This window comes from Camelina sativa, chromosome 8, assembly GCF_030686135.1.
Source record: "Camelina sativa cultivar CO46 ecotype springtype chromosome 8, ASM3068613v1".
Lineage (NCBI taxonomy): Eukaryota > Viridiplantae > Streptophyta > Magnoliopsida > Brassicales > Brassicaceae > Camelina > Camelina sativa.
In genome coordinates this window covers 19,720,763-19,747,690 of record NC_141887.1, presented here as the reverse complement: position 1 = coordinate 19,747,690, position 26,928 = coordinate 19,720,763, and the positions used below count along the sequence as shown (strand labels likewise).

The window sequence follows — 26,928 nt, the reverse complement described above, 5'->3', positions numbered from 1 at the left end:
TAGAATACATTTTAGGAAAATATAGGATTTTACAAAAACACAGAAAACAACCCCTATCTGGTACCCTAAGTTCGCTCCAGCTCTAGACTCTTCCTAGACTTCCTGTAAGACAAATAATTATCATGAGTAATCTAAGATTACTCAGTGAGCCTGGGTACCCCTTTCCTAAACATGCTTCTAACTTTCCCCACCCCGAATACCCCAACAAGGAAGGAAACAAGCAAGGCAAGCAATCAAAGCTACGCAACAGAAACGATAGCGGAAGCAAATAACAAACAAGCAAGCAAAGAGGTTTAGTTCAAGCAGGACTTGACTCAATTAACCTAGACTCTATACTCCTACGCGATGAACAAGACGACGAGAATACAACAGGGGTAACTTGAATACTCTAGACTCTTTCACCTAAACAACACAAGACGACTAGAATAATCAAGGATCACTCGACTACCCTAGACTCTTCACCTATGGGCCCTCGATAATCTGTTTCGTTCCTTACCTCTGTCCATGCGGAAACCACAAAGGTAACCCGCATGAACCATCCAATGCTACGACGTCAAGTAGATGTCGCTTTACTAGCTAGCTAGACGCGACGTTGTCCCGTGTAAGTGGTCGTTGAGAACTTCCCACAAGACAACCTTTCAGCATTTGGAACAGAAGATCGACTACTCTATCCTAGCTACGACTCGAGAAAAATAACAAATATAATTCAAGAGACTAGCTAAAATAAGTACTACAACTCTATGGGTAAAAACGCAAAGAATTTAGTACTAAAGCAAGCAATTCAAGCAAGATAAATCAGGCATAACAAGCAAGAAATCTAGCAAGAAAAAACACAACAATCAATAGGAAACAAGAATAATAATCCAAGCAACCTAGATTGTTCTACATGCATGCAACCATTTTAATCCGATTTTTAAGCAAGAAAATATTGCAAGTAAGAATTATGCATGCAAGTCCATGGTCCATATTTTAAGCAAGCCAAATTGCTAAAAATGCATCAAGTTCATCATGAAAATATGCAGTTCAATTCTCAACATGCACGGTGATTCCTAGCATAATCCTCCTCTCCACTCCTTTGGGCGAAGACTTGGTCGATCCCAAGCCACAAATTCCACAGAATCTTCATCATTCTCTTGCATGAGTTTGGATTAGCCGATTTGTAAAGGAAAAATCTTCCTTTGTCTCCCACTTTTTGGTGCATGAACTCCCATTGGCCAACTTCTTAAAGAAATAATGATTATGTATCTCCTTTTTGTTCTTCAACAACATAATGATTGTCCTTCATAGTTGCATCAAATTCCATTGGTTGATTCAAGAGAGAAGAGAATATTCTTTTTTTGCGCCAGCAGACAAACGCGGCAATGCGTCCGTCGATCGTCTGCTATATCCGCAATTTTTTGGTCTCATCCGTAGTTTGACGGCAGTACCGCAACTCCTTTTTCAGTATCGCAACTTATCGTCAATACCGCAACTTCGCCGTCAGTACCGTGAACAATCTATCTTTACCGTCTATACTCGTCCTTTACCGTCTCCACTCTGCATGCGTCCGTCCTTTCCGTCTTTACTCGGTCTGTGCCGTCTTCGTCCGTGTACGTCCGACCTGTGAGTACCGTCTCCATCCGCGTACATCTGACCTGTGCGTACCGTCTCCGTCCGCGTATGTCTGATCTGTGCGTACCGTGTCCGACCATGTACGTCTGTCTGTACCATCTCCGACCATGTACGTCTGTCTGTACCGTCCCTGTTCGTGTACGTCCGTCCTGACCGTACCTTGGCCTTTTGTGGTTTTTGACCTGACCATTCTTCTTCTTTGACTTCCTATTGAACTTAGCCTCTTGACCTCCGGCCATTGGCCATCTTTCGACTTGTCAATTTTTCTTCGGACTTCCTTTGGTCGTTCTTCTTATTCTTCTCTTCTCCTTCGGGCTAAGTCTTTTCCGGGTCTTTTTCTCCAAAATTTTAACTTTGGATTTTTACTCTTGGTGAGGGTCATTACATTCTCCCCCCCCCCTTATTAGAAGTCATCCTCGAATTCTAAATTCTCCTCCTTCTTTTGATATGGTGCTGATACTTCTTGTCATCTGCGTCTTCATCTTACTACCACCGCTATCACCGTTACTTTGCTACTCCACTGTGATGCTCGTGGAAAATTTGAACTTCCTCTCCTTTCCTTGGTCTTTGATAATCTCCTTGACTTGATTCTTCTCTTTCTTCAGCTTTTCTTGACTTCTTCCCTCTATCGTGCGACTCGATTTACTTTGACGTCTTGGTAGGTTTATCTCACGATGTCGCATCCTCCAAATTTTGGCTCCACATTCCATATAGCTTTACTTCTCCGGCTCCTTCGATTTCGTACCCCATATGGCTTACTTCTCCGGCTCTCTTTATTTCATACTCCATAGGACTTAACTTTTCCATCTCTTTTAGCTTCTACATCCTTGTCTGATAAATTGTCTCCCTCTGGCTACTTGGTCTCCAACTCCTCATTTAAAAATCTCCATGTTCTTGATTTACTTTGTCTTGAACTTGATCAAATGATCTTGGTAAATTTAACGACTTCATCGTTTGCCTCCATCTCCGAACTTCTTGGTCATCCTCCATACTTTTTCTAACTTCCTCGTCCACCTACTAGTTTGGTCCGATAGAACCTCACTAGTTTTGCCACATAGCATAATTTTCTTAGTCTTGTTTGCCACCTTTAATTTCTTGCACCCTCTTTGTCCGCACTTAGTTGAGTTCTTTGGCCATGTGCTATCTTCTTTGCACTCTCTTGATCGCACTTTCTTTGATTTTCTTCTCAATTCGCTTTGCCATTTTTAATTGATTTGCAATGCTCCTTTTTGTTTGGTTTCGCCCATTTTGATTAATTTCTTCTAAGGATTTGCCCTAATCCTTTTTATTATTGCTCTCTCTTGCACTCTCTCAAACGGAATTGACTCATCGCTCCTTGGTTGAATCTTCTTCGAACTTCTTCATTTGTCTGATCGCGCGTTGTAGCGTCTTACGTGAATCCTCAATCAATCATGCTAATCCATTGCAAGCTAATTAATAAAAATTAACTATGCAAACCTACAAGATGCTAAAGCAATCAAAGCAAGCAATTAAACAAGCAAAGATTAGCAAGCAACACAGAAACAAGTAGATAACCGCGGCTAGGAAATTAACACAAGTATTTTACACCCAAAAGGGAAAAATAGATGAGTTCTTCCTTCACCTATCCTTCTAATACACAGGGTTCGGATCTGCCTAGACAAGGTACACGTAAAGGTTAAGTCTAGCGGTTAAAAAGAAAATCCTATCTGGCCCTTACACAAAGCCCAAAAAGAAAACTTCCCTTTTCCCCAAATATCCTATTGGTTTTGGCGGCTCCTACACTCCTCACACGTGAAGACACACAAGCTAGTCAGCTCCTCAGGTTGCGGTTCAGTGGGAGACTCGGTTGACGCAGGGGCAGCAGACGATGAGGTTCTGGCATGGTTTGACTGGTTCTCGGCTTGAACATCCTGACCTGATGGGTCTTCTCTCATACATACAGCTTGGACTAGCGAATTCACTTCCGCTTGGACAACTTGGTTTGGACAGCGATAAGCAAAGTGCCCACGCGTCCCGCACTCAATGCACACGACATGCTCTGGGGATAACAGCTGTGGGAGTGTTGTTCTCCAACAGTCCTTGGTTCGGTCTCCTAGTCCTTCACACACGTCTCAGTAGTAACTGTTCCTGATCTGTGAAACATCATTATTTTACCCATTTTAGCTATAGCTTTAGTATGAGAACTTCTGTCAAATGGAGTGTTGAAAATTTGACTAGAGAGAACGTCGGTCGAATGGAGTAGTACAACAACGGCTACTTAACTTTAACATTGTCTAGCCTTTTTCTGTTTTAAGTTCTTGCAATAGACATTTGATGCTCAAACCCTAAGCTTTTGCACTATATGCAATGTGCAAAAGCTTAGGGTTTGAGCATCTGGTGTTTAGGGTATAAGATTTGGGAGGGAGTAACAACGTATTTGCAAGAACTAGCAGGTATTCCCTTGCAAGTCCCTCGCGAATACCTAGCAAAGCAGTCGCAAATCCCTCGCAATATTTAAATGTTTAGGGTTAGGACAAAATCGTAAATCCCTCGCAAATAATGTTTAGGGTATAGGCTTTTGCGAGGGACTTACGACTACCTTGCGAGACCATGGAAGCATTCCTTCGCAACTCCAACGCAAATCCCTCGCAAATATCTTTTTTTTTTTGTTAAAAAAAATAACAAAAACTACAATTGGTCAATCAGATTCATTTTCTGAACTACTAGAAATTACATTATCATCATTAGAATATTCTCCATCATCAGACTCTTCGAATTCGTCTAATTCACACTCTTCTTCAGAAACATCATCAACATCTTCAATTTGCATGTTTTGTGGATCAATGTGGATAACATCTTCTGTTGACATGTTTGGAATGGAAATTTCACCGACTCTTTCTTGTTGCAACACGACTTGATCATCAACTAACCCAATTATTCGGCCACAAGGATTAACTTTAATGATTGATAACCACATTTCACATCTTGGCCTTAAACGAGGATAGGGTAGAAAGCTCACTTGTTGTGCTTGTGATGCTAGGATGAAAGGATAAAATTTGGGGTATGATCTGTTCGCATTGACATCGACAACTCCCCAATTATTTACTCGCACGCCTCGGACCGATGGATCGTACCAGTTACACTTCAAAAGTACGCATCTCAGATTCAGAAGGCCTGGATAATCAACTTCTAATATTTGTTGCAATACGCCATAGAAATCGCTATCACCAGCTTGTACATAAATTCCATAATTTGCTGTGGCTTTGCGACTTCCGTGTGCGTACGTATGGAAAGTATAACCGCGAGTAAAGTACATCGGAGCAGTAGTGATCTTCTCTCTTGGTTCTTGAACGAGCTCATGCAACCAAAGAGGCAAGGGTTCATTTCCACATCCATTCTGAACCTATATAAACAGATAATATTTAGACCAGAAGTTTATATAAATTTTAAACTATAATACATATAAAGTTTGAATTTATTTCATATATATACTTATATAGAATTTTAACCAATTAGCGAAATCCCGCTCTTTGTAAGCCTCATAGTCTGATTCTTCTAAATTAGGATATGCTTCACGAATCTGCGTTTCAAAAAGTCTAAAAAAATAGAGATTTGTTAGTTCATTATCTTAGAATATAGAATTAATTTTGAGCATAAGGTTGAACGTAATCTAGATTCCTCAAGATGTAATTGTGAGCTGCTCGACAATAGCTATGATCTTCCCACCAAACTTCCTTTAACTTTCCAGCAAGTCTTCCTATCTGAGCAAAGATATCTGGAACATCAGGAACATTTATATGTAGGTGCAACGCCTCCGTCATCATATCGTCGACTACGTGTTTTTTTGGTTCTCACGGTAGGGCTAAATTAGTATGATGTGAAGTGAGACGTTTCCTCGGTTAAACTCCTGGCGACTATCGACCCCTCAACTCTAGCAAGATTTTTGGCCTTTCCTTTAAGAGATTTCATAAACCACTCAAAAGGATACATCCAATGAAACAGCACTGGCCCACCAAGATCAGCTTCATGTGGTAGATGGATTAGAAGATTTTCTCCAAGTTACAAATTAACACTGAAATATTATCTCGTAACTTCTCTATCCCATCACTGGTCAATGTTCTAGTGCATCAGTCCCGGAAAAAAACTCCGATACCTACAAACCAATGTATAATAAATGCATGGGTGAATTAATTAAATAAGTATATATATCAATATATAAATATATATATAAAAATATATCATTATATACTTATATACCTGCAATTGCTTCATGAACGTGTGTTGGAAGAGCTCAAGAAATACAAATGGTAGTAGTTGTTGCATGAAGACATGACAATCGTGGCACTTCATACCTGAAATCTTTTGGCCTTGCTCTACACATCTTGAAAATTTTGAGACAAATCCATCTGGAAACTTCACTTCAGATTTAACCCACTCGAACAACACCTTCTTAGCCTCTGCTGACAATCGAAATTGGGGTACTGGTAATTTCCCATCTCTTGTAAGATGTAAATCGATCCTTGCGCATATTTCCGCCAAATCCAACCTAAATCTCCTGCTATCTTTTGTTTTTCCCTGCACATTCAGAAGCATAACGATGAAATTATCGAAAAAGTTTTTCTCGATGTGCATCACGTCAAGGTTGTGCCGCAATAGAAGATCTTTCCAATATGGAAGCTCCCAAAAAATACTCTGCTTGTGCCAATTGTGAGAGCTTCCATATCCATCTGGCATGTTTGCTGATGTGTGATAGTTACCACCACGTTTACATGTTTCTTGAGCGCTGTAGTAATGAATCTGCTCAAACAAAGCATTTCCAGAGACATAAAATGGTGGAGGAACACACACAACTTTGTTCTTTCTAAACAACTTCTTGTTCTTCCGGTACGGATGATGCAAGGGAAGAAACCGACGATGACAATCAAACCAACAAGGTTTTCGCCCATACTTTAACTGAAATGCCTCTGTACGATCCATATAATAAGGACATGATAATCTTTCGTGTGTTGTCCACCCAGATAACATTCCGTACACAGGGAAGTCACTAATCGTCCACATTAGCACTGCCCGCATATTGAAATTATGTTTTCGCGACGAATCAAACGTCTGAACACCTTCATACCACAATTGTTTCAGCTCATGAATCAGAGGTTGCAAGAAGATATCTAGAGCTCGCTTCGGATGCTTTGGACCTGGTACCAAAATACTCAAGAACAGAAATTCACTTTGCATACACATATCTGGAGGAAGGTTGTATGGCGTCAATATAACAGGCCATAAAGAATACTGCCTCCCTGACATACCAAATGGACTAAAACCATCTGTACCCAAGATAAACATTCCTACACTCTTGAGCAAAGTCAGGATATACCGATTGAAAATGTTTCCACGCCTTTGCATCAGATGGGTGTGTAATTTCTCCTTATTGAGTAGAATGTTCTGCATGCCATCACATTGCCGCTGCAGTCTGTTTTGATTGGTATAGGCGTTTCAATCTATCCACAACAGGCAAGTACCACATACGTTTATATGGCACTCGCGTCCTTCCTTGAGTAGGCTAATATCTCGGTTTCCCGCAAAACCGACATTCCTGCAACTTAGAATCATCTTTCCAAAAAATCATGCAATAGTCAACGCATGCATCAATCATTTCAGATGGTAATCCAAGACTCGCAACCAACTTCTGTATTTCATAGTAGTTCTCAGCCGATACATTATCAGCTGGCAAATACTCTTTAATGAGTTCAGCCCAAGAGTCCATGCAATTCTCACTTAAGTTATTATCAACTTTAATTGTCATTATCCTAGATGCCAATGATAACTTAGAATGCCCTTCTCTACATCCATCGTAGATAGGTTGATTTGCAGCATCTAACATAGCATAAAAACGTTGTGCATCTACGTTGGGTTCTTCTGTATTATTCTCAGGAAATGCAGCAGTAGTTTCATGAAATGCATCATTAACTATATCATGAAATCTATTTTCCTCATTATACCCATAAAAACCAAATTGATCAGATTCTTGATGCCCATAATTACTAGGTTGATCAACAGCATAATTCATACTACTACTTCCAACATTACTGCTACAACCCTCTCCATGACGAAACCATACTTAGTAATTTGGCATAAATCCTCTATTATAAAGATGCTTCTTCACTAGATTAAATTCCAAATAATTATCATTGAAGCACTTAGGACATGGACAAAATATGGTACCGTTTCGACGAGCAAATTCTTGGTTTGTCGCCTAGTACATGAAACCACGCAACCCATCACAAAACTCTTTCGTCACATCACCGGTCTCCAGATCTCTGTGATTGTACATCCACCGTCATATTGTGTATATCTCATGCTGCCCTCCTCCAAACATTATTATGGAATTTGAAAGTTTTTAGGCTTTTTTTTTGTAGCCTTTTTATCTTTCACAAGATTTTTTTGGGTAGTAAAAGTGTTTTTGTTGCAATTGTTTTGTGTTGTGGTTTCCATGAATCATGAACTTGCTATTTATAGGCTTACTAAAAAAAAACTGCTATGGATTTGCTAGGGAATATTGCAAGGGATTTGCGAGGGATATTTAAAAATTTTATTTTCTTGCAAGGGATTTGCGAGGCTGTTACTGTTTTGCCGACATAACAGTTACACTCAGGGAAAACGTGGCTGCCAACATCTTCATCCCTTGCAACTCCTCGCAAATTTGCCACGGAAGTCGTCATCGTTAATTCGTCACAATTTTACGAGAGATTTGCGAGAGATTTGCGAGTTGTTTGCGAGGAAGTTTCGTTGGGCCGCAAATCAGTATCAAATCCCTCGCAAATCTGCGGGGGATTCCGCCGTCGCAAATTTTGCGAGGGAATTGCAAGTACCCTCCTCTTCCTAGCAAATGAGTTGAAAATCTCTCGTAAAGTTGCGAGGGATTACTGTCGTTGCAGACTTCCGTCGCAAATCGATTGTTTTCTTGTAGTGCTTTTTTTTTAAACTATAAAATTTTTATAAGTTGGTTACAAAATATGTTATAGATTAAAAATGGGTTGGTTACAAAAAAAAGTTATAGATTAATTGTTCTATATGAATATGTTTAAGAATATCCCAAAGAATCATCTTAAAGAGAATATTTCAATGATTTATACAATTTTCTAAATAAAATCTTTAGTATTCCATGTATTCTTACAAAATATATATTGTTAGGCATAAAAATATACTCTTAGGCATAATAAAAAAATAAAAAATTGGCAATTTATCACACTTAATCGTAATTTCTAAAATCTTATTGTGCAGTTGAAAATAAAATCTACCTAAGCACGGTTCATATTAAAAAACTTTCACCAAAAATGTTCAAAAATTAAAAATAATCATATAAATTAAATTTTATTCTAAAATTATAATAGTAATAAAAAAATTTAACTTGTGCGAGAGCACAGATCGTAATCTAGTATTTATTACTTTATAAGTCAAGTTTTAAACCTAAAATACATATAACGTACCCATCAATATTAAATAAAATATTTCCTGTGACATGTGACTAGAATATTTTTTGGTGGTTAAACCTTTGATAATTCACGATAATTCGACCCTTCCATCTCTTATAACTTTCAATTCACGATTATTGGCGGTGAACCTTTGCTTTCCAGTAATTGTAAGTAATAATCCTAAGATTTTCAAATGCTCTGGTATCTTAAAATTACTCGAAAACAAGAGGACTAGAAAGTATTCTTGAAATAAATAAAGTCTAAGAGCATCATTATCGGGACCTCTTATCCCCAAGTTCTTAGGTTTTAGCTATTTAAAAATAAATCAAAATTGTAATTTTTGGTAAAATTTTATTATATTAAAAGAGAAGTGAATACGTCCCAAATTCAATCTCAGCAAAATTTTACCGTTTTGCTATTAATGAAATTGCCCCTTAAGTTGAAATAGTTTGCTCCTTGATGTAAATTTACCTATTTTTGACATTAAAAATAAATCAAAAAAATCGATAGAAAAAATCTATTTGCATAAAAAGTTATTTGTAAAACTAGAATTTTCTAATTTAACCCCTAAATTTGTTGGAAAAACTCTCTTGGACGTTTGATTGGATAATTTATGACCATAATCTATCATGCATTAAACGGATTTTTGGTAGTTTATGGGCTTAGAATGCTTAAAAATCGACGAACAAAATTAATGGGTTTCTGCAGAAAAAATGCCCGATGACAATACACCTCCTTACTGTAAACCCTAAAAACCTAGAAACCCTAAATAGATAGATCCTTTTGCATCTATCTATAAATAAAATGATATTGTCTGCTTTCACCATAACCCCAATTATATAAAAAAAAACTCTTCCCTTGAATTTTAATAAGTCTCCTATTAATGATCCATCCACTGATCCCTTTTGTTTTCCTGTTTGTATAGGGGTTTCTTGGAAAGCAAGGTCCACAATTCATAAATTGTTGGTTCAACTGTTAATAAATGTATAATAATGTCGTGCCTTTTTGGTTGAGTTTTTAACATAAAATTCATTCATATTGTCAATTTTATTTTATTTTTATTCTGATCTTGCTGTTTTGTATGATTCACTGACTCATACTAATTGTTTCCTTTTCGTGTAGTGGTTTCTTGGGAAGCAAGATTCCATAACCATAAAGCTTTGGTTGTTGTTGGTTCATCTTTTAAAAAGATATAATATTGTATCCTTTTTGGTTGATGTTTACATTAAAATCTTTCGTCATGTTATCAAAATTATATTAAAAATTTCAATTTTGTGTTTTGTACTGATCGATTGATTAATTGTATTTACCTTTTTGTATGGTGGTTCGTAAATAATAATTCTAATAATTATTTGACGTAGGTATCATGGACCAGGTTAAACAATCCATGAATTTGTTTCTGAATAGTATCAGGTATTATTTCTTATAATCAGAATGTTTACAACGTTTGTATTCGATTTATAGCTGATTTATAATTTATAGATAACAGATTATGTCTAAACTTGGATTGCCATGTTTGCAGGAATACTATGATCGTTAATATTCATGAATATGATACCTACAATGAAGATGGTCCTGATGATGATGTTATGATTCGTTCCACGACTATGACAACTAAATTTTCGGATTGGATTATATATAATACACAAGATCCTAAAACCAAAAAGATCGTCTATTCAGAAATTCCAAAACCATCAGTTTGGTCTCATGAAGAGATGATATGGAAGAGAAAATCAACGAGAAGACAATTTCCAACACCACACAATATTCCTATAATTTTTGTTTCTTTAGATTAATTTGAAGTTTATTTAATGTAACGATAATCTAATTATTAGTATATTTATCTTTGATCTTTTGTAATATTACACTTTTTTGAGTTTCGGATAGTAATTAAAGTCTCTTTACCACAAAGATATTGTTTACCTTGAGTTACAGAATTCTTATCATATTGTTTCTTTATGACATTATTATGATTTGTGGAACTGATTATAAACGTTTTTGAGAAGTGTTAAATTATGAATTATGCAAAATAGCAAAAGGATAAAACTTATGATTTTTTAAAAAATTTGCAAGTTTGAAATAATTAAAATGGTAAAAACTATTGTTTGATAAATCAAATTAACATATCCCAATATATATATATATATAATATGTTATATATTATTACTTAAATGGATGATTTTATGAATAATTTTATTTATTATTAACTTTAGGTGTTAAAGATAGACGTAAAAATATATAATTACTTAAATGAATGATTATATGAATAATTTTAAGTGATAAAGATAGACATAAAAATATTTTGGTTAGATTTAATAAAATCGTTAGATTAGAATAAAAGTAAATGTTGTTTAAATAAGTAAATTAATATATTTAAGAGATAAATATGATATATATTTGCACATATCTATTATTATTTAGGAAAATATACAAATCTCTAAGGTTATATATATAGAGAGACGTTTGACAGATTTTAAGTTCAATACGCAAATCTGTTTTTTTTTTTTACAACAAAAGAATCAGCTCAAAAAAGCCAATTAGGGGGTAAATTGTTTACAAACAAAACATGCTGCGAAGACAGACGCGCTTGGCGTGCCAAAGAATCCGCACTTACATTCGCATTACGGGGAACGAGAGATAGGGAAAAGGAAGAAAACTCCGCTTGATCTATCTTGATGTCGTCGAGGTAGGGGGTGAAAGCCGGCCAGTCGTGAGGAGAAGACACCATCTTCACCAAGTCAGAACAGTCTGTGTAGTCATGTCCGATCATGCACCGCATAGCCCAAATGAAAGCTTCTATTTCAGCATGTAGAGGAGACAAACTTCGTCGGAAATTGGTTGCTCCCATGGTTGACCTCGAATCTTGTGAGGAAGAACAAACCCAACCTGCACCTGCAAGAGCGTCAGTCGCTTTCCAAGAGCCATCAACGAAACACCGATAACCCGTAAAAAAGTTGGGGAGGGAGCTTGTGGACTCCCTTTGTCTAGAATTAGGGACAAGGGAAGGATTGGGACGATCCTCATCCTCAACCTCCACCTGGGCCTGCAGCCAGGCATTCGCCTCTCCCTCCGCCAACCGGACTACGTCCAGGGGATTATCCATTACATCCTCAAAAACGCGAGCATTTCGCGCTTTCCAAATATACCACATGAGCCACGGAAAATTTTTTATTTGAGAACCCGGATTAGTAGAGTCTAAGAAATGATCCACATTAGCGTACACAGACTCCGTCGGGAGAGAGTCAGGACCTACGGGAACCTGAGCTAAAGCCCAAACCTGTCGGGCCGGTGGACAGCAGAAAATAGCATGATTTATTGTTTCCTCCTCTGCCCCACACCGTACACACCCTGAATCACACGCAATTCCCCGTCGCCGCAGATTTGCCGAAACCAAAATACACCCTGTCAAGACCTGCCACATAAAACGTTTAATTTTCGGTGGACAGTGAGCACCCCAGACACCAGCCAAGAGAGGAGTAATCTCTAGACCCGACCGAGATACCGTACTAAGCCGTGATGCAGCAAAAAGCTCCGTGTCATACCTAGATTTAACTGTATACTTTCCAGATTTTGTAAAATGCCAACCCAGGGAATCTTGTGGCCGACAACTTTCCAAAGGTATAGCCCCTATCAGATCAACATCTTCCGGGGCAAAATGCTCCTTGAGCATATCCATACGCCAAGTATTCATGTGACAATCAATTAAATGAGAAATTTGAAGAGAAGAATCCTTAAGAGGACCCTTACTAAACGCTCGTCTTGGGGATTGAGCTGGTACCCATGGATCCGTCCATATTGAAATGGACTCTCCCGAACCAACCCGTATAATAAGCCCTTTATTAACCAAATATCTAGCAAAAATAATGCTCCTCCACCCATAAGATGGAGAATAAGACCGTATCGGTTCCATAGGATTAGAATTCCGATAGTACCTGCCCTTGAAAACCCGAGCAAACAGTGTGTTCGGAGCCTCAATCAGCCGCCACAGTTGCTTTGCCAGCAATGCTGAATTAAAATCATCAACATACCTAAAACCCAAACCCCCCCCCCCCCAACTGCTTACTACAACAGAGCTTATCCCAAGCTAACCAGTGCATCCCCCCAGCATGTCCTGTAGTACTCCACCAAAAATTCGCCACTGCACTCGTGAGTTTTGACGTTATTGTTTTCGGTAACCGGAAGCACGACATTACAAAATTTGGAACCGCTGGAGCTACCGACTTTATCATCACCTCTTTTCCCCCTTTGGAGAAGAGTTTTGCCGACCAACCCGTCGTTCGACTTTGAAGTTTGTCCCGAACAAAAGAAAAAACCTTTGTCTTGGACCCTCCCAAACTCTCCGGTAACCCTAGATATGATCCCATGCCTCCCAAATTTGATATCCCCAACACCCCATGCATCACCGTCCGCACAGCCTCATCCACCTTATGACCAAATTGGATTGAAGACTTGGCAAAATTTATTTGCTGACCCGAAACAGCCTCATACTGTTTTAAGAGATCCAAAATAACACCACATTGAGCCTTATCTACTTTACAGAAAAAAGGCTATCATCCGCAAACAACAAATGCGTAATTGGCAGACACTTGTTCGCTACTTTGATCCCTGTAATCTGTATATCCCGTTCTGCCCTCCGAAAATTTGCAACTAAAGCCTCCGTACACAAAATAAACAAATAAGGAGATAGGGCATCTCCCTGCCTTAAACCTCTCTCTGAGACAATCCTACCAGTGGGTTGGCCATTAAAAAGGACCTTATATTCAACAGAAGTAACACAAAACATAATTCTGGAAATCCACGTCTCCCCAAAGCCCATTTTCCGCAATAAAGACGCAATAAAACCCCATTCCACCCTATCATATGCCTTGCTCATATCTGTTTTGATCGCCATAAACTTCCCTTTACACGATGGATTTGTTGTTAACCCATGAAACATCTCCTGGGCGATGAGGATGTTATCCGAGATCAGACGGCCTGGAACAAAAGTGGTCTGTGTTTCCGAGATAAGATCGGGTAATATTGGTTTTAGCCGCTGGCACAAGATTTTTGAAATAATTTTATACCCCACATTACACAAGCTAATAGGACGCATCTCCGCCATCCGGGTTGGCTTGGACACCTTCGGGATTAAGCAGATATGCGTCCTATTCAAACTTTTATCAAAAACACCCTCTTTCAAAAACCGGTCTACCATGGCCACAAGATCCTCCTTGACGACTCGCCACGCCTTCTGGAAAAACAAAGCTGTCATTCCATCCGGCCCAGGTGCCTTATTCGGGGACATCATAAATAAGGCCTTACCGACCTCCGCCTCCGTTGCCGGAGCCATTAATCTCTCATTTACCTCATCCGTAATTACCATTCGCACCTCACTTAAAGCATCCTAAAAATTAGACGGGTTAATAGAAGTAAACAAATCCTCAAAATACGATACCGCAACATTACAAATATCCTCATCCTTTGTAGACCAAACATTATTCCTGTCCTATAGGCCAGTGATCCGATTACGAGCCCGTCGCTGCTTTGTTTGAGCTTGAAAGTACTTTGTGTTTTTATCCCCCACCCACATCCACCGATTACGGTTTTTCTGATACCAATAAATCTCCTCATCTCTATAAGCGTCCCGCAGACGTGTGGTTAAAGCAGTAATGACACTTGATGCAACTGCATCATCCGCTTGAGCCACAACCAACTGGCGCTTAAGATCCTCAATAGTATCTCGTCCAAAAGGAACTTGCTCTTGCCCTCATGTTGTTCCCCAACCCAACCCTGGGAGATTGTCTCCATCAGACTCGGCTTGCCAACCCAACAACGATCAAACATGAACGATCGTCGTCCTCACGGCCTCTTGGCACCTATACTAACAATAAGCGGGGCGTGATCGGAAGCGATCCGTGGCAAATATTCTGTAATCGTATCTGGAAACAAATCATGCCAGTCCTCATTACCTAAAGCCAGGTCCAATCGACAACGGATCGGTTTTTTATCCCTCCAACCCCACCAAGACAAACAATCTCCAAGATATGGAAATTCCAAAAAACCACAGTCCTGAATCATCCTATTAAAAGAAAGAAACGAAGAAGCATGACGAAGCTTCCCCCCTCTCTTCTCGTGATCATTGAAGTCTCCAACAATAAACCAAGGGGTTGATCTAGAAGAACTGATTCACAATAATCTTTCCCAAACTAACTCCTGATTCTTAGGAACCAGATCACCATAAACAAAGGTTAAATGAATTACCCGACCATTATAAACGGCTTCAACATCAATTAAACGGTTGGACTCAAATAAAACTGACACATTAAAAACTTCTTGATTATAAAAGAGAGCCAAACCACCACTACAACCAATAGGTTCCACATTTTTTAAATTTTTATAACCAAAATGGCCTACAAATTGTTCCAAAAAAGAGAAAGATTGCTTTGTTTCCATAAGAAATAAAAAATCTGGCGTATGTTTATTCCATAAATCCCAAAGATTCCCAATTGTGGCCTTATTCCTAAGACCTTGACAATTCCAACTCAAAATATTCATTTAACCACCTTTGGTTTTGGTGGTTTTGCCCCACCGTGGCCTCCCGTAGCCCCTTCCTAGGCCTGAAGGGTACGATCGCTGTCACCAGTCTTTGAACCATGTGGAGGAGGTCGCCGTCTTGGTGACAAGACGATCGTATGTTACCCTCTATCGTTAGTTCCTTCTATTAATGTTTCAAAGATATATTTTTAATTTATAATGTGTGTTGTAGGAACATCAGAAAGAGAGCACGCACAAAAAAATGATTGAAGTGTTGAAGGAATACCTGGAAGTGAGCTCGCATAAAAAAAAATAATAATAATAAAAAAAAAAAGTCGTGAACATGTGTTTTTTATACGGTTACATCTCTATGTCTTAAAATTTCAACATTGGGTTATTGTTACTTTGGACAAGCATATTTATCTTTTTTATGTTTGATAAAGTATTAAATAAATTAAATTTCACTGTTAATTATGTATATGACTTTATAAGGTATGAGTTTTTCATTATTTTAAAGTTTTATATAATGATGTCTATATAAACTTAAATGGGCCTGAGCTCATACGACACCAACATTGAAACGCTTGGCGACTCTTTGAACAGATATTTAAGCACTATTCGTCTCTCCTATATTTTGAGTTTCCGACCTTTCGTTGTCTCTTCTTAACAACAATCGTCCTCTAAACTTCTTTAACGATCTATTATCATCTGTATCTTTCAGGTAAGTTATCAAAGATTTTTTTTTAGTATTTCGTTAATTCAATTCTCTACTTACGAAAAGAAAAACTGTTTTTAAACTTTATAGTCTCAAATTTCGTGATGGATGGTGAAAGTTCTAGAAAATGCAAAGAACCCATATCCGATTTTGGATGGGAGGACGAAGCAATCGACAAAGTTAAGAAGGCGTTTCAGAAATCTAGAGATGTGTATTAAAAGGAAACGTCGAAACGATTCACTGCGATTCTCGATATGGTGAAAGAGCATATGAAAAAGAAAAAAGAATCAACTGAACTCATGTGTCAACTTGAAACAATCGATGCTCAACTCACTCTAATCAATGATATCTTGCAAGGACGCATCGATTTGATTGAAGAGTGTAAGAAACTGGAAGACGTTATGGTTGTTATTGAGAAAGATGTAAAAGATTGTGTTATGCCTGATATTGATTGGGATAAACTTCGTATTCCATTTAGTGGTTAACAATCCTTGTAATTTCAGTTTTAAATTTTTAAGAATTCAAATAACGAAAACAGATTTAGAAATATAAATCAAAACGAAATTAGGTAAATGAATAAAAAAAAATAGCAAAGATATGTATAAAAAATAAATAATAAGATGTGAATTTCAAGCAGCAAACCAAAAAAATAAATTTTACACACTTCATAATATATTAAATTATGGCATTGATATCTGTTTCTATAATGTTCTTAAATATAAATTGGATAATATACAATCCAATACGATAATGTTTAAATTCTTAAAATTGTTAATAATGATATTCCCCCGATATTATTTATGTATCTTGATTTTGTATATATAGATATCTATATTCATTATTTAGAAAATGGAAACATGACCACTGATTTAAATTCTTGTGTTTATCTTGCCGACTTGCATCCTTTACTCATTCAAAGAAGGATCAAGGTTAATATTATCAGAAGATTTGTTTGCAGTGCTGCGTTGAATGACGTGATCGAGTTTGCTTTAGCAGATGATAAGGTAATAATACAAACATTTACACCAAATGATAAGCAAATTTGAATAATATTTGATATATTTTCTCACTCTAGGGTTCAAAGATACATGGAACTTTCGAAAGAAGTTTTGTCCAACGCTTCAAACCGTTTTTTAACGAAGTGAATTGGTTGATCTTAACTAATTTTGATATAACACCAGTTGTTGGAACTTTTAGGCCTACTACCCATCAATACAAAATACTCTCAAGCAGCATGACTTCAGCGCAGCTGATACCTTCTTTGAATGAAAAGATTATTTTTCATTCGTATCTTTCATAGATGTCCTTTCTGGCTCACTAAATCCGAATATGTGTATTGGTAAGTAGTGTATCAATTATTTTAGTTGTCTTAGATAATTTATATTCAATATTTAAAACTGATTAAACAATATTTATTCTGTTTTAGATTTAATTGGACGTCTCTTGCGTGTGGAAATATCTGAATACCTTTTGGCTAACAACGTACACACCGGACTTTCTTTTGAAATTGAAAATGAATAGTAATATTTCTTATTTATTTTATATAAACAGTACTTTATTCTTTGGTTTTCTTATTTATTTTTCACTAATTTCATATTCCTGTTAAAGTGGTATATGTTTGAGATGTCATCTGAGAAAAGGATATTTGGAGTATTTTTAAGACAGCTTCAGTAAAATTTATGAAGGCAACATTATATGCATAATCAGATTCGGTCAAATTGATAATGTTGAAGGTGAGTGTTTAATATAAACTATTATGGTAACTTTATGAGAATAAATCCTAATGTTATGTTATGTTTTTAGGCCGTACAATGATTACTACCGCATGCAGTTGTACACATATTCTATTCAACTACCCATGTCTTGAAGTTTCGAATATGCAAAATCACTTTGAAGAATCAGAAGATTAGTTTATGGTTTTACTTGATGGTTTTGTGTTTTTGGTTTCTTCTTTTATTTACGCATTTTGTTTTTTTGGATGATTATAGTTAATTTTGAGTTAACACAATCTGTTAGAAATTTAAACTTGCTACCCATAAATTCAAAGTTCTATCAAACATCATGAATTGGGCAGAGTTAATACCTTCTTTCAGTGAAAAAGACAATTTTTTGTAGTATCTTTCATAGATATCCTTTCAGTCTCACTAAATTTGAATATGTGTCATGGTAAGGAGTGTTTCCATTGCTTGAGCTGTCTTATATATTTTGTATATCAAATATTTGTTTCTGATCAAAAGATATTAGTATAGATTTTTAGATTTGATTGGCCGTCTTGTGTATGTTGAAAGCTCTGCTTACGTTTCAGATAACAATGACCAACATAACTTTATTTTGAGATAGAAAATGAAGAGTGATTTTGTATACAATGCTAAAATAATATGCAAAATAACTCCGAAAGTTTGGAAGATTAGTTTATAGTTTAAATTTTATGGTTTTATGTTTTATTTTTCTTTTTTATAATTCCAAAAACACATAACTAAAATTTTCTTTAAACTTTAATTCTACGTTCGATCTATCTATTTTTATGTTTTTTAATGCTATACTTCATAGATGTGACTGGAAACAACGTTTCAAATTTTTTATATATATTTCCATTTTTTCATTTCTAGGTATGTGATTAATTACTCTTATACTGTGAATTAGGGGTCATTTGGACATGCTAAGATTCCGGCATCACTCTATGGTCTTCCGTATTTTGTTATGTCAAAGAATCAAAGTTATGTTATAGAAGGGTTCCAAGTCAAAGAAGATAAAGACCAGATCCAGAAAACTAAACTTGGTTATCGGATTGTTTTCACGGACAAGACTATAATAAGTCTTGCAAGAAATCCTATAATTTGCAAACCTTTTAATAATGTTGGTTTAAAACGTGTTTATGATAATGAGTTTCATGGACGTTGGCCTTATGGTAAATTTTAGTTTATAATGCTTTGTTTAAGTAAACTTTAATTTGCTTCTTATAACACATATTAAGTATTTGTATGCCGTCAATTTGATCGGATGCATCACTAATATGTGGGAAATCAAGAGTTTTAAACAAGAAAACATTGATGATCATTGGAGTCTGACAGAACGCTATATCAACTTCAGAATCAAGTCAATTGACTAAGTTTAAATATCATTGCATGCAAGTGTATCTTTTATGTTGAAGAAATCTATTAAATGGAATGCAACATCGTTTGAAAGATTTATATGTACTTGACACAATACGTTGGATGATCTTTTCCTTTTTTCTAAGGGGATATGTACTTGACTGCTTCGCAACCGGTTGTTATGCCAATTATATGTTCAAACGGTTCAAGTTGGGTAACGGGAAGAGGCTTTGCCTGTTCAAAATGTGGAAAGGAATTAAATGTGGAAAGGAATTAAAAGGTAATGACATATCATTCGTTTAGACTCAAACTGTTCTTTGTGATAAATAAATTATTAACTATTTCTATTTATTTTACTATAATTGGTAATGTTAGATGATAATGTTCTTCTAACCAACGGTGACGGATGTTCGGCCATAATTGAGGATCCAAAGGGTGGAGAATATTCAGACTACATGTACATGTAAGTTAAATTCTAACATCGGAACATTTTTCAACTAAAGCATTTAATATGTGGATATATATGAAGTTATACTTTAAATTTTAATAATGTTTAGGTACAATTTCATTGATCATGAAGAGTCAAAAATTAGGGATTTGGATGACACCGACAGTCGTTTTGTTATGGACTTGAGGTAAATAACGAATCTAACTTATTAATTTTAGTAGTTAGTTGCTGAATATAACTGATCGGAACTCTTTATTGTCTACAATGATACACTTGGATCCTATATTCATCATGCTGTTGAGGATTCTTTTGACAAGCATCAAATCCCCGTTTGATTACTCTGTGCTGATTTTAACTTTTAGTTTAACTAAGCTTGACGATCTTTATGTTATTTGCTTTTCCACAAAGATATGAACTTAAATCTTTGTTTTATAAATAGAATTTCAGCATTTTGTTCTTATTTTAATGTTGATTGCAAATGTCGACATGTAGAATTTAAAAAAAATTTGATTATAAAAGTTTATGTAGTCTTCAAAAAAGGAGAAATAATTTTAAAAAACCAATACTATATAGACCAATGCATGACACTACTAAAGGTAAGCATCCAAGGAGAAAAATCCAAACATTATTATTCGATTCAAACATCAGATTTTCAACAAACCAATTACAGTAATCTTGAAAACTAACAAACTATTGTTCATTCTTATCAATCTGTAACCCATGCAGCTTTCCCTGTGTAACTCACGAGAATTAATACAAGCCACACTAATTTAAAATTTTTATTCTACCATCTTATCTTTGTTTTTGAATAAATATATGAAATATGAAAATTCCCTTACCATTTCCATTTCTTTCTCTGTTATATCTTTTTTTCTTCTATCTACTTAATAAGAACAACAAGCAATGGTCGTGTACGTAAGAGATTTGAATCCTACAGTACGTAATTCAAGAGTTGTTGTCAAAATTCTTAGAGAATGGCCACAACATTTAAATGATTGGAAACGTTTTCATGAATGTTTAATTATGGTGGACGAGAAGGTATGTTTTTCTAACTCTTCAAAGCTAAGATTAATAGTCATGAACGTTTTCATGAATGTTTAATGGTAAACATGAAATAATGTTAATTTTGATTTTAAGGAGACATGATTGATGACAAAATAGAAGTTGCTCTATATCTAAAAAACTTTCATGATAAGATTAAGGAAGAAGATTGGTACTTGCTTTCAGGATTTAGAGTAATTAAAGGCCGACGATCATTCAGAAACTCTAAAAATCTGTTTGAAATCATGTTCATAGACCAAACAGAAATGATTCCAATACCTCCGAGAAGCACTGACAATTTTTACCGTCATATTGATTCATCAATGATCCAGAATTTTTCACCTGATGAGAAGAACTGTTGTTTTGGTAAGTTCTTACATACAAGTAATCTTTTATAAATCTTCATATTATAATTATATCCTAAATTTAAGATGTTTGATTAAAATTCTATTTTTTAAAATTATTCCTTCTTATGTTAGATTTTTGTGGAATGGTGTTGCATGTAAATGAGCCTCGGATGATCGATTTCCTCAATCGTCAAAATGGCTACACGTCCAATAATCAAGTTGTGACATTTACCGTTCTTGACATCACGTAAGATAATATGTTAAATTATCAAGAGTACTTATAGTATTATTTCTTATTTATTTTAGTGTTGTCTAACAATTACATTCTTGTTTTTTGTTTTTTTTTAAACAAAAAACTTAAAGTGGGAATGAGGTGTTGCAGTTGGCGGGACTTCAGTTGAATTTATTAAGGAATGGGAGAAAATTGTTTCCTCTCCAACTTATTGTAATGAACCAGTATTGTGTACGCTTTTATTCTGGAGGATCTCTGTTTTCGAAGGTACTGTATAATAACTTCCTAATCATAACACTTTTAACGCACGAAATTATCATTTTATTGATAACTTAACTTATACTTTGCTAGGAATCGATTGTCTGATGTCTCAAATAGGATGTTCGAAGATTATACTTGAAGATGAAATTGCTGGAATGAAAACGGGCGATCAACTATAATGTTATAAAACTATTCAATTATAGTAATTTAGTGTAATTGATAAATGAATTCTAAAACCTAATTCTATTATTTATTTCAGTCACTGGCCTGACAATGAATCATTTGATGAGGATTGTTCAGAGGACACATGCTGTTCAAGCAACCAGAAGTGAGAATATCCTGATGTTTTCTAAAAATATCTTATGTCTATGGTTGATTTTAAATTTCTAATATTATTTTGTTGTTAATCTGGACATCCGTATTTGTGTTTTTTATGTCTTGAATTTGAACTTAATTTTAAACTTAATATTTAATCATAGTACTTTATAGTTTTATGTATATCATTAATATTTTATGGGGAAAAGGAATATGCTATATTTCGTTATTAAGTAAAGTTGGAAATATAAGAAATCTATTATCTTTGATTTAAAATATATTTGATGATAGCATAATTGTAAAATAAAAATAAATTAAAAGATACTGAAAATATCTCAATATCAAAAGAAAAAAGGGAATAAAGAGTAAACTATGATTATCGAAGACCAAAAAAATGTTAATACACATATAAACGTAAAAATATAATAATCAAATAATTGGGAAAAATATCATTAAAGTATTCTCGATGATATAATTTTTATACTTATTGAAATTATCTATTGATGAAAATTTCCAAAACAAAGGAAAGATAAACCTATATATTTATACACCTTTAAATACATGCTAAACGCTATACATAAAATATATTACTTCAAAATCTAAGATCTTTACGTTTTGTTTCCATCCAGTTTATGCTATCATGGCTAATCTACTTTTCAATGCTATAAAGAATCGAATCGGGAAAAAGACTATTTTGTTGATTTTAACGACTTGAATCCTTTCATTCATGAGTGGAAAATTATAGTAAAGATTCTAAGAAAATTTGAGTGTGTTCATCCTCTCTACAATTTGTCTGATTTGATTTTGGTTGATGAAAAGGTATTTTTATACGGTAGATTTTTCATAGGTTAAGTTGTTCTTTACATATATTAATAAGAATTTCTCGCAGGGTCAAAAAATACATGCTGTAATGGGTCCTAGATTTCGCGACGTTTTCTAAACAATTTGAACGAAGGAGAGTGGATCATGTTGGTAAGTTTCTCACTATGCAGAGTTGCAGGGGATTTTAGACGAACTGATCATCGTTTTATGATACATTGGAGAACCATAACATGGTTTAGAAAGATTAATACTTTGTCTTCAGATCAATTCTTCTCTTTTGTATCATTTCATGATATCAAAAGTGGTTATTTAGACTCTGCTTATTGTGTTGGTAAGGGAAACTATAACATTATATAGATTTTTAATATCAAAACAATAATTGATACTAATTTTATAAATTATGTAGATATCATCGGAAGAGTACTGCGGGTTGGAAATCGCTTTGAGGAAGGTCCTCCCGAGAAAGAATGGAATGAGTTGTTCGTTGATTTGGAAAATATCGACTATGTTTTTTAAATTCATTAAACTAAAACTATGTTGTGACACTTTGCCTAACTACTAAATTTTTAATGTAGGGGTGATAGATTGTCATGCCAATTACCAAAATCTTATGCGAACGTTTTCTTTAATGATTAGATACATTGTGTTGATGATATCATATGTGTCATACGATTTGCAAGAATTGAGAGAAATCAAGGTTTACTATAATTTTATATCTACATGTTTAGTTATATTTACATCAATTTAAATGGTTTAATATAAAAGAATACATTTTACTTCTTATAGATTCAATCATGGTGACCAAGGTGCATAATTGTACGAAGGTGATGATAAATCCTCCATGTCCGCAGGTCACGCAGATGAGAGATGCCTTTGATGATATGGAATCCTGATTTTTATAATTTTGAAGTTTTTGGGCTTTATATTGACATGGAAATTTGATTTTTATAATTTTAAAGTTTATTGACTTTTGATTTGATATACAATTATTCACTATATTTAAGTTTGATGGTATTCGATTTGAACTAAGATTTACAGATATTATTTATACAATAAAAATAACTCATATTATTTAGACAAATAAATTTCAATTTTAACAAATTGTACTATAAATATATTATCATAACGAGAGCATGATCAAAATTTATTTCAATTCACTTCTAACTAACTATAAGGGTAGTTATAAAATATTAGTAAATATAGGATTGTAAAATAAAATAATTAAAGTCTATAATAAAGATATAGAACATCTTCTTATTAAATTAATATGATATTGAAAATATTTATTGAGTGAATTAATTTATTTTATATTTACACAATTAGTATAGAATACTGTAAAGGTAATTTAGAAGAGATTGATTATTACTTATATTTATATTACTATAATCCTAACGAGTCGAGATTTTAACCTTTCCTTTTAAGAGATTGATTCACTATTATCATAATATACTTAAAAATGTAAATTAAATATAACAGTTATCCTAAAAGTAAAAAAAAAACATTATATTTATATGCTTATCGTCTCAAAAATGTTATATTGACATAAATTAATTTCCGATAATTATTATAATGATTCTAAAAAGGAAGATAATTCCAAAATTCAATATTATCATATTCAGTATATATGTAAAAATAAAGAATTGGATACTCTATATATAGTGAGACAGATTGAAACATTGTGTACAATTCAGCGATTCTTTTTTAAAATCAAAAAATACATTATGGCCTCCAAACAAATCACTATCTCTCCCTATGTTAACATCAACGAGATCAATCCTGCGCTGGATCACTACAAGATCAGGGTTCGTGTGATAAGACTTTGGAAAGCATTCAAATCACTGCAGATGGTTTTAGTCGATAGGGAGGTTTGTATCGATTAATTCAAGTTTATTTTATTATAATTTGTTAACAATAATTTAAAATGTTTATTAAAGCTTTTCTACATCTTAATATCGATTTTGATTCAAACGTATTGACGACTGATTTTAATTAAAGGGAACAAGGATTCACGCGTCTATTGAGGATGCATTGGTGAAGAAATTTCATAACCAAATCAATGTTGGTGAATCGAAAATAATCGATACTTTCAGCTTGGTGGATTATGACGGTGATTACAGGACAAGTGCTTTGGGATTTAAGATTGTGTTCTATAGAACTACCACAATTAAACCATATGATGATTTTCCAGCACGAGTTCCTGAAAACTACTTTCAAGAATTTTCAACTATATTGGCTGGAAAAATAGATAAACGAGTATTATTTGGTAAGTTGTGAAACTCATGTATATATATACTCGGTTGTTGAAACATAAATAATATTGTTATGTTTTTAGATGTGGTGGGCCAAATTGCTGGTGTTGGTTCTCTTGATAACGTAAAAACTAAGGGAAAGGACAATGTGAAGATAAGTTTTGACTTACAAGATTTAAGGTCTGTTTTTAAAAAATTAAAAATAGTAGATACAGATATTTTAAATCGGAAACTAATTTAAACTTTGTCTTTACGATGGTGACCAATTAAGTTGTACGATATGGGGTGACCTTGCTAGAACTTTTGAAGCTTCTATAAAAGAATACGAAGATTCGGTTGTTGTGTGTGTGATCAGATTTGCATGTTTGAAAGAGTGGAAAGGTAATTGTTTAAATGATGTTTAGACGTTTACTGTATGCTGATTTAGTTAGATTAATTAACATTTACTTTATAAATTTTAAAATTATTTTGCAAGCAATTACAGTGTATCAAACGCATTCAATACCACAAATATTCTCTTAAATCCATCAATGCCTGAAGTCGAAAAATCCCAACAGATGTAATTAGTTTTCTTAACTATCAATTAGAATCTAGACATGTATAAACTTTTTACGTTCTTAACTTTTACTTTTTAAAGGTTACCAAACACTAGCGTTGTTGACTTGGTTCAAAATGAGGATGAAGCTAAGAATACACAGCCAAAATTAACTTTGTATGAGGAGTTTTTCATGAAAAATGAAAAGAAGACTATCGACGAAATACTATATTCATTCGAGGTATTCTTAAACTAAACACAACATCCAGAATAATGGTAATTACGAAATTGTAATGATGATGGTATATAAAGGTACGTACATGTGTCACAATTGGAACGATCCGTTCGGTCGAGATAGTGCCTAAGTGGTATTACATTGCATGCAAAGAATGTAGAAAGAAGGTTCAAGCATATCCACTAGAGTCTGATAAGGGGAAAAACGTCTATATAGTTGTGGTGTTTGCGATGACGATGTCAAAGAAGTTGATTACAAGTATGTATTACTTAATATCATTAGAGTTGTGATCATGTGAATATGTTGATCTTTTAATTGCTTATATGTCTTTTAGGTATAAGCTCATATTACACGTTTCGTATGGAACTTCTCCAAAGATTAAGCTGCTTTTTTTATGGTCTAGCCCAGATTTTTGTTGGTAAAAAAGCTGATGATTTGGTTTCCCAAATAGCCGAGGTACGTTCTAACAGAATAGACAACGTACTTTCTACCAGAGTATATATATATATTTAGAAATTTCTAATAACATGCATTTTCTTACAAATTTGTAACAATGATCAGGACGATCTTAGCATCTTGCCCGTTTCTCTTTCTGCTCTGATTGGGAAGACCATGCTCTTCAAGATTTCTATCACTAATGATAATTTGAAGAGTGACAAGGCTTCTTATGTTGTTGAAAAGTTTTGGGAAAAAGAGGACATGGTAAACCAGTTTGTCAAGGTAACATATTAAATTAATAATGTAGTCTATAAGATGTTTAAATTAATTACTATTATTTCATAATGTGTTTATCCTTAATATATTTGCTAGGAAACTTACGGTAAAGTTAATGATAATCACCAAGAACTAGAACCAGCTGAACAAATTCTACAACTTACGTCGGAAGAAACAACATCATTTTCGTCGAAGAGGGAGTTGTCCGGACTCAATGAAGAAGTTGTACGAGGTCATAACATGACTACTAGGAAAGAAGATCAAGATTGAGAAGCAAACGAAGTATTATGCTTATGTTCTGAATTGTTTTATAAACAAAATATGCTTTTGATATTTGTTTTTATCAAACTTTAATTTAGGCCTTTAAT

General features: G+C 34.6%; 3 protein-coding genes across 3 annotated transcripts; 1 reads left to right on the top strand and 2 right to left on the bottom strand.

The window, feature by feature from the left end:
• Window positions 1–4,270: 4,270 nt before the first annotated feature.
• On the bottom strand, window positions 4,271–4,903 carry LOC147940208 (uncharacterized). Its single transcript, XM_087461197.1, has one exon. The coding sequence runs from the start codon at window positions 4,886–4,888 to the stop codon at window positions 4,271–4,273; it is 618 nt and encodes a 205-aa protein (XP_087317323.1). The 5' UTR covers window positions 4,889–4,903.
• Window positions 4,904–5,213: 310 nt separating this feature from the next.
• On the bottom strand, window positions 5,214–6,306 carry LOC147940207 (uncharacterized). The gene is made up of 2 exons (XM_087461196.1): window positions 5,830–6,306; window positions 5,214–5,333 (listed from the first exon to the last, which is right to left on the bottom strand). Exons 1-2 carry the CDS (start codon window positions 6,304–6,306, stop codon window positions 5,214–5,216), a joined length of 597 nt encoding a protein of 198 aa, XP_087317322.1.
• An 18,242-nt stretch (window positions 6,307–24,548) lies between these two features.
• On the top strand, window positions 24,549–26,830 carry LOC104709609 (uncharacterized). The gene is made up of 8 exons (XM_019228766.1): window positions 24,549–24,692; window positions 24,823–25,090; window positions 25,160–25,256; window positions 25,714–25,852; window positions 25,924–26,104; window positions 26,181–26,302; window positions 26,408–26,566; window positions 26,657–26,830. The coding sequence occupies exons 1-8, from the start codon at window positions 24,549–24,551 to the stop codon at window positions 26,828–26,830; spliced, it is 1,284 nt and encodes a 427-aa protein (XP_019084311.1).
• The last annotated feature ends 98 nt before the right edge of the window (window positions 26,831–26,928 follow it).

Bases quoted from the DNA above. Each gene is read 5' to 3' on its own strand.
- LOC147940208 (XM_087461197.1), bottom strand. From the start codon at position 4,888: ATGTACTTTACTCGCGGTTATACTTTCCATACGTACGCACACGGAAGT.
- LOC147940207 (XM_087461196.1), bottom strand. From the start codon at position 6,306: ATGCCAGATGGATATGGAAGCTCTCACAATTGGCACAAGCAGAGTATT. The intron at 5,334-5,829 runs GTATATAAGTAT...ATCTTTGCTCAG, and splicing joins CGTTCATGAAGCAATTGCAG to ATAGGAAGACTTGCTGGAAA.
- LOC104709609 (XM_019228766.1), top strand. From the start codon at position 24,549: ATGGCCTCCAAACAAATCACTATCTCTCCCTATGTTAACATCAACGAG. The intron at 24,693-24,822 runs GTTTGTATCGAT...TTTTAATTAAAG, and splicing joins TGGTTTTAGTCGATAGGGAG to GGAACAAGGATTCACGCGTC. The intron at 25,257-25,713 runs GTCTGTTTTTAA...TACTTTTTAAAG, and splicing joins TTTGACTTACAAGATTTAAG to GTTACCAAACACTAGCGTTG.